This window comes from Mus caroli, chromosome 5, assembly GCF_900094665.2.
Source record: "Mus caroli chromosome 5, CAROLI_EIJ_v1.1, whole genome shotgun sequence".
Taxonomy (NCBI): Eukaryota; Metazoa; Chordata; class Mammalia; order Rodentia; family Muridae; genus Mus; species Mus caroli.
The window spans coordinates 81,842,139-81,850,947 of NC_034574.1; the positions used below are offsets into that span (position 1 = coordinate 81,842,139).

Here is an 8,809-nt window from a genome sequence, read left to right on the forward strand (position 1 = left end):
GCGGCGAACGGCGGACGGCGGCGGCGCGGGCACAGCGGGGCATCCGATCCTCGCCGTGAGCCTCGGGCCTGGCGAGGCGGCTGCACCGCGAAGCCGCGAGCGAGATGGCAGAGTCGCCGGAGCCCGGCGCGGCTGCTGAAAGTTGCGGCGAAGAGCAGGAGAGGGGCGGGGAGCGGCGCCCCTCGGAGCCGCTGGAGCCGCGTGGTGCTGCTGCCCGCGGCGCGGACCGGGAGGACGAGGCGGGGCCCTCGGAGCCGGACTCACCGGTGGCCGCCCCCTTCTTCCTCCTCTACCCGGGCGATGGAGGCGCGGGCTTCACAGCGCGCCCGCCACCGCAACGCGCCTGGAGGACCCCGCCGTCGCCCGGCTCCCCGCTGCCCTTCCTGCTGCTGAGCTACCCGAGCGGCGGCAGCGGCGGCGGAGGCAAGCACCGTGAGTGTTGGGCACGGGGACGGGGACGGGGACGGGGACGGGGACGGGGTGGCCGGCCGAGCAAGACGGACTCAGTGGAGCTCCGCCTCTCGCCGGGTTTCGGAGCCGCGCGGGCCGGGGGTGGGGTCCGCGCGCGGGGGCGGAGGCGGCAGCGTGCCCCTCGGTGGTGTCCGCCCCTCGGTCGCCCCAGGCCGCAGCCCCGCCAGCTCGCTCCCCCTCGGCTTCCACGTGCTGGGGCCGCGGCGTCCCCTGGCGCCGGTCGGCGGCGCGGCGCACTGGCGCCCTTCCCGGAGGAACCGCGGAGCTGGCGTCCCGGACCGGCTGACGCGCCCCCACCGGATCCCAGCCGCGGTGGCCAAGTAGGTGTGGCTGCCGCGCCGCCGCCCTGCGGCCTCGACCGAGCCAGGGGGATTTCTATGAGCGTTCCCCCAAACCCATAAGGGAAAGCGGTGACCCTCACCCCCCCACCCCACCCAAGTAAGAAAAGAAATGGTCCCGAGGTACACGAGAGGAAGGAAAGGGAAAGTGTGGCTTGGGAAGGGCACCTCCCAGTGTTGTGTCTTTTGTCAGAAAGACGCTTCCACGCCTTAAAGCCTTAGCCACACTCTACCCCCCCCCAAAAAAAAAATCAGCGAACCCCCATTGGTGCTGTTTTAGGCAACAAATGTTTATTGCTGTTGGCCTTGAGTGGGTCTGTGAGTGTATGTAATGACAGGACTTTAAAAAGACAAGACCTTAGTTAAAATTATGAAAAGACCTCTGACAACTCAAAGGATGCTGTAAATGCCAAATACCGTGCTTTAGGTAGGAATTCTGAAAAGGGAGGGAAAGTTGCCCGGGGGGGGGGTAAGTGAGGCTCCCCTCCCTCCTTATTTTTAAAGCTCCCTGATGCAGATCTTGGTTTGACAGCTCTCTGCTGCCAAGAAACTGACTTGGCTTTTTCTGCCTCCCTATCCAACCCTGTGGAAAAGATAAACATTTGTTGAATGTCTCCTGTGTGCGTGCACCACGATTACCAACGCTATCAAGTCTCTGTGAGCAAAACAGACAACCTCCTTTTCAGCTGAGGAAGCCGAAGATTAGACTAATTACATGATTTGTTTTCAGTAACAGTTTTATGAAGCAAGCATGACCCAGATTCCTTGTCTTCCATGACTGAGCTCTTTAATCAAACATCCGAGGTCCAAACTGATCAGATGGTGTGTGTCAGGTTAGAAGGAAGGAAGTTCGGGATTCAGCTAGGGAAAGGCCAGTGTTAGCTCTCTTCTTACCTAAAACGTGGTCTTAGACAGACCTGTTTGCGTCTTGTAAAAATAACATTTTCTCTGAGTTGTGTGCTCTAATCTCCAGATAGGAGAGTTCTGATAGGCGTTCTTTTGTGCAGCAGAGGTAAAGATAAGCAAATTCTCCACGCTGAATACTTTTCATTTCAAAGGAATCGCCTCTTTTGTTCCTTTTCTATTTCTATGAATTCTTATTATAACCACATCACTACAGAAGGAAGAAAGTGCTTTTTAAACAACAGTTCTCCGTTCAATAACTGTACATGATTGACATAGATTTTTTTTTTCATCTGTTGGCTAGTATCAAGTGTAGGGACTACTTGAATCCCACTTAATTTGTTTGATTTTTTTTTTCTGCTCAGTAAAGATTGGCTTTATTTACATTTAAGTATTATTAGAAATTTGTAGCTAAGTGTGATCACAATAGAGAGGAAAGATTCAAATCCCTGGGGCTGAACCTTGCCCGTGCCACGCACTCAGTCACCACAATCCTGAGTGTGCTTTTATACTGTGGCCGTACAGTACTAGCAAGTCTGTGGAATGACTTGTTAGCACAGAAACATCTTAGGATCAACTTACTTTGTAATAGTCCAAGGTACAAAACATGATTCTTTCCTCCGCTGCTTTTACAGACTAGTTATTGACAGTGCAGTCTAGCAAAAATATACTGGCTACATCCTTTTGTGGGGAATGGGGAGAGGTGGGAGACAGTGCCTCACTATGTAGATCTGTAGCAGTAGCTGTCCTGGAACTCTCTGACCTGGAGCTCACAGAGATCCATCCACCTGCCTCTGCCTGGAACACACTGGGATTAAAATCGTGCACCATTCTTTTTAAAAGATTTAGTTGTATTTTCATTGCAGGGGTGGGGGGTGGGGGATGAGTGCCAGCACCTTCAGAAGCCAGAGAGGCATTGGATCCCTCTGGAGCTACAGACAGCTTCGAGCTGCTTAATGTGGGTGCTGGGAACTAAACTCTGGTCTTCTGGAACATCACTACACTCTTAGCCAGTCAGCCAGATCTCCAGCCCATCACTGAATACATTATTCAGACTTCAAATTAAGTTAAAGTATTTCTTTTGAGTTTTATTTTTACATGATTTTGTTGTTACCTTAGAACCCATGTAAATGTCAAAAAATATGCATAAAAATACTCCCTTGTTGCCCTGCACAGTCAGTATTAACTCTGCTTACTGTAATGTGTAAAGTTCTGGATCACTGGAGCTCTCCTGACTGCAGGGTTTTAAAAGTCTCCTTATTCTTTTTGTAATATATTATTTATTTATTTATTTCTGTTTTGTGTGCATTGGTGTTCTGTCTGCATATATATCTGTGTGAGGGTGTCAGATCTCTGGAACTCCCACTGCAGACAGTTGTGAGCTGCCACGTGGGTGCTGGGAATTGAACCCAGGTCCTTTGGAAGAACCACCATTATTCTTATCTGCTGAGCCATCTCTCCAGCCCCTGCTTTTCATTTTCATTTCTATTACCAGGACAGCACATGAAGTCAGACTCAACCCTGAGTGACTGTGTGGTAGCTGAGCTCAGCTTAGAACCCTTTCTCCTTTTTTTTTTTTTTTTTTTAGACTCGGTCTTGCCAGACAGTCCAGATTAGCCTTGAACTTGAAGTTGTCATCTGACCTTAGCCTCTAGGATGCTGGGATTTGTAAGTGTGTGTAACCATGCCCTCAGAACCCAATTTTAACTTCCCGATGCATGTACCAAACATGTGTAACATGTACTAACCTTAACACTGTGTTGGGATAGTATGGCTTTGTTTTTACAATTGTGACTGTTCTTCCATGCCTGCTTTCTTGAGGCAGGCTCTCATTTAGCTAGCGGTGGTCTCAGCTTTTCTGTGTGACCAAGAATGATGTAGCTCTCCTGATCTCTTGTTTGTCTCTCCTCAGTGGGATTACAGGCATGCCCCACTACCTTTGTCTTGTGGCTGTTTTTTGTTTTTGTTTTTTAACATAGCTTGAATTGGGAAACTTTGATGTTAAACGACAGTGTAAGTACAAAAAAAAAAAAAAAAAAAAAAATCCAAACAGGAGGTAACCTAGCCTAAAGTTTTGTAGGGTTTGTAGTAACATATGGCATAAGAATGCTTATAAAGAGTTGAGAGAAGGCTTCTGATAGGCCATAATGGATTCTCGTATCTTTCCAAATATTTCCTGCTAGTCTGTTTGGTTTTTATACCCCAATTCTTTGTTTCCTCTTGAGACAGGATGTCACTGTGCAGCTCTGGCTAGCCTAGAGCTCACAAAGATCTGCCTGCCTCTGCCTCCTGAGTGCTGGGATTAAAGGCGTGCGCAACCATGTCTGGTTATGCTCTTGATCTTACAGTTTTATTTTCTCGACTGTACTTTTGAAAGTTGATTGTATAAAAATTACAGCTAGCACACAGATCTGCTGCCATTGCTCCCATGTTTTATGATGAAAGCATTCAACATGCAAAGCACCTTTCTGTTCTGTGGGCCCCACTACCCACACCCCACCATGGCCAATGTCACATGACACCACACTTTTGAAGTGGGTGAACTTTCAGGACTTTTTCAAACAGTCATATGCATCTAAATTCATATTTCTGGTATCTTTTCTCTCTCTTGGAAAATGAGCTTCTGTGACTTCTGATCAGCTGTTTTGCAGTTGACTTTGAGTGCCTTCCTCCTTCTGTTAAAACATTACAGATCCTGTGAGTCGTCAGCACAAGGGTGTAAACTAACTTTGGAGGAGGCATGGTGAGTTTTAATTATCAACTTCTCACGGTCTAGAGTCACCTGGGAAAGGAGTCTCGGTGAAGGACTATGTCAAGTTGGCACGTGGGCATGCCTGGGAGGTGTTACCTTTATTACACTTTAGAGGCAGGAGGGCCTTCTCATTGTTCAGGGCCAGGATCTTGCACTTTGAAAGTCTTGAGAACATTCAGAACACAGAAGGCCTGTGTTAACTGTGTGTGTGACTAATTGCTTCAGATTTCTCCCTTGACCCACAGTGATAGACTCTCACCCTTTCTCCCCGGATGTCGCTTTTGTCATGGTATTTTACCCTAGCAAAAGGGAACAAGTAGTCCAGCGTGTGTATCTGTGTGTAAGTGGCTGTGCATGTAGAGGCTAGGGGACAGCTTTACCGTGTTCTTTCCTTCCATTGTGAGTTGCAAGGGTTGAACTCAGGTCATCAGGCTTGTTTTTACCTGCTGGACCATCTTGCAGGCCTAGTTGTTTTATTGTTGTTGTTTGGTTAGTTGATTGGTTGATCTATTAACTTGATTACATAGTTCTTCAGCAACAACTTTGTAAATGGCAAGGTTGTGTAACAAAGTCAGAAGGCTGAACATTGTTTCTGTTTGTAATAATTCTTTTTTTCTGTAGACTAGGCTGGCCTCGAACTCAGGGATCTGCCTTCCTCTGCCTCCAGAGTGCTGGGACTAAAGGTGAGCGCCACACCTTTAAGATGAAGCCAAACAAAGAACCCATATCTCATTTGTTATTCTCTTCCAGTAAGATCAGTACACAAAGTGCCTCTCACTCCAAGAGAAAGCGCTCTCACCCTGTATTTGTGTGTGCTTATTTGAGACTGAAAAGGAGCTGGAAGAGGGATGGGGTGGGGGAAGAATCTCAAAAGATACACTATGAGTACCCTTTTCAAAGAACACCCAATCAGGACCATGGTTGGCTCCTGGATTCCTGGATGGTGCTTGTCTTAGGTTTTACTGCTGTGAACAGACACCAGGACCAAGGTAACTCTTATAAAGGACAACATTGAATTGGGGCTGACTTACAGGTTCATGGGTTCAGTCCATTATTATCGAGGTAGAAACATGGCAGCATCCAGACAGCCATGGTGCAGGAAAATATTCTACATCTTCGTTTAAAGAGTTCTACATCTTCATCTAAAGGCTGCTAGCAGAAGTCTGACTTCCCGGTAGGACAAGGGTATTAAAGCCCATGCCCACAAGGCCATACCTCTCAGCTGTGCCACTCCCTGGATCAACCATATACAAACCATCACTGTGCTGATGATAGACATGGGGAGTAACTTGATTCTCTTGAATGCACTTGCAAATCCAAAGTGTGTGCAGGGAACCTTTAGACTTACAAATATGTCCCAGAATGGGTGTTGAGGCACAGCAAACCAGTTTTATGTTTAGGGTTTTGTGTATGTGTGTGTGTGTGTGTGTGTGTGTGTGTGTGTGTGTGTGTTTGTGTGTGTACAGATTTTATACATAGAGTAGTTTATCTTCCATGAATATGTTATTGCTCCTTCTCTTTTTAAAAAGATTTTTTCATTTTTATATTATATATATGGGTATCCTACCTGCATTTATGTCTAAACCATGTGCATGAGTAGAACCCAAAGAGTCCAGAAAAGAACATCGGATCCTCTGCAACTGGAGTTCCAGACACTTGTGAGCTGCCATGTGGGTGCTGAGAATCGAGCCTGGGTCCTCTGCAGGAGCAGCCAGCACCATCTCTCTAGCCCCATTTCTTGTTTTTTAATCGTTCATAGTCATTTAAAAATATACCTTACTAGGAGCTGAGTATAAATTGTCTGAAATTCAAACCGCCTATATCCTTTTCTACATTTTGAAAGGTAGAAATACTTTATCTTGTAGATACAGAACTGTCTGCCTAAACTAGGGTTTTTAGAGGAACAGTCAGATCATCAGAACATGCCCATTTTTTGGAAACAGGTTGATTTGTTTAATTTTTTTAGTAAGGGTCTCCTCTAGCCCAGGCTGGCTTGAAATTGACCCATTCCTGCCTATACCTCTTAAACGCTGAGGTTGGCTATAGGCATATACTACCACGCCTGGCTGAGACTTTTTAAAAGAATGGCTTCTTCATAATACATTGTAGATTAATGTCCTGGTAGCAATACTGGGATTCATTGTTCCGTTCGTTTTCAACTGTGTTAACAAAGCAAAACCATTTTCTTAGTACATTATATACCATCTAGTCACATGGCATATAACATATAAATGCACCCATACCAAAGAGGGAAAATGTGTCCACTAGAGAACTGGGGTCCACCCCTAGGAAAGCCAGCGTGCAGGTGGCCCTTTCCACACACAGCTGAGATGACTCGGGATATCCTGAGCTTTGGAGGTGTGGGTGGCTAAATCAAGTCCCTGTTTCTTTCCTTCCACTGTTTCCTTTATTTTCACTTTCCACTTCCTACTCACCCTCTGGATACAGCAAAGTCTCCACAGTTATCCAAGCTATAGCACTCTGTCCTCCCAGACAGTCCCTCCCCCTCTCTCCTGCCTCCCTCCCCTTTCCTTCCCCTACTCTTTCCTTAGCACCTACCAGTGTGGGACAGTTAATTGGGACATGTGATTGACAGCAACAGTTTCAGGGTTTTGTTGATGTTGTTTCTTTTGTTTTGTTTTTTCAAGAAAGGGTTTCTCTGTGTAGTCCTGGCTGTCCTGGAACTCACTCTGTAAACCAGGCTGACCTCAAACTCAGAAATCCGCCTGCCTCTGCCTCCCAAGTACTGGGATTAAAGGCATGTGCCACCACAACCCAGCTAACACATAGGGAAAAGTAAGGAAAATTTCTCAAATTAGGAGAGATTACAAGACAGGAATACCCATGTGCATTTTTTTACTCGTTGCATTTATTTGTTTGTGTGTTTGTTGTGTATGAGGATGTGTGTGTGTATGTATATATGTATGGGTCAGGGGTATCTCACAATATAGCTCTGAGCTCCTAAACTCACAGAGATCCTCCTGCCTCTGCTGGGATTAAAGGCATAAGTCACCACAACCAGGCCTAAAATCTCATTTTAATGAATTTTACATTCAGTGTAACAATACCATGTTACAAATAGTATACTGTTACCCAAACACTATTAATATTAAAATTTCTCCCAATAATGCTAAGTAGGTTGTGTGCAGACCTTCAAATTTGTTTTGGGAAGTCAGTACATTGTAACTGTAAACATCCAATAATTGGTTTGAATTGCAATGGGCCCAGGGTAGAGCTCAGGGCTGGAGCTTATACTGAGCATGCACGGGGTCCTGGATTCAGTCACTGCACAGAAAGAAACAAAAGCAATGTTTGAGAGGAAATACTTTGAGAGTTACAAAGCAGTCCAGAAACGGTAGCCATATGGTTGTGGCGTGCTTGTAAGACGGGGGCTTGCTGTGCTTCCGAGTCCCCCTGCCTCGCATCCCTCGCAGCCGTTACAGGTGTGCACCACACTATTTTTGAATAGTTGTGAAAAGGCGCATAGTCTTTCTCAACTTCCCAGGGCTGCTGGCCAGAGGGGATTTCTGGCTCGAATCTTGTTTGGTACCAGGTGGACCGGACACTCAGCATCTGTTGGAACGATTGGGGATGGGGCAGAGGTGGGATAGTTTAGCGGGGATTCTTTCACGTGCACAAGAAGAGAGAGACAGGTGGGGCGAGCAGCGTGGGAAAGCAGAAGTCGTTCATCAGCATGTGATTCTTTAACTGTAGAATCTGTTTAGGGACTCTCCGCAGACGCCTCTCCTTCTGCTGTCATTTATAGTGTGATACTTGGTAAATTCTGACCCGCCACTCTTCTCTCCTCACAACTTGAAAAGCATCACAGTACACACACAACTCTCTCCACATCTCCTCTTAGCTTTCTTCTGAGTCACTGTCACTCTTGTAAACATCCATCCTTACAAGTCTGACGTCATGAGAAGAGAGTCGTGTTTGTGTTCTGGGCATTCTCAGAAACAGAATCACTTACTGTAACAGTCAGAGCTGACCCTGTCTCCGCTTGCTCTGTGCCAAGGGCTGCACCGGCACTTTATAGGTCATTTTAGCTAATGCTGAAGTAGCTAAGGGTGTTTCCCATTTGTTAGTGAAGAATGGACAAAAGGCGGAGGTAGGTGGATCTCTGAGTTCAAGGCCACCCTGTTCTACATAGTTCCAGGCCAGCCAAGGCTGAAAAGTGAGACCATCTTAAAAGAGAGGGAAGGGGAGGAGTGAACAACAGACAACAGTTAAATGGGTAAGGCTGCTGTACTGGCTATTTTTGTGTCAACTTGACACAGCTGGAGTTATCACAGAGAAAGGAGCTTCAGTTGAGGAAATGCCTCCATGAGATCCAACTGTAAGG

General features: G+C 46.7%; 1 protein-coding gene across 1 annotated transcript in view; it reads left to right on the plus strand.

Annotated features, from left to right (window-relative positions):
* Rufy3 (RUN and FYVE domain containing 3) overlaps positions 1-8,809 on the plus strand; it is a 66,769-nt gene continuing 57,960 nt past the window's right edge. The window contains exon 1 of the mRNA XM_029477174.1: positions 1-432. Coding sequence (XP_029333034.1) covers positions 105-432 — 328 coding nt within the window. The 5' untranslated portion in view covers positions 1-104. The remainder of the gene's footprint in view (positions 433-8,809) is intronic.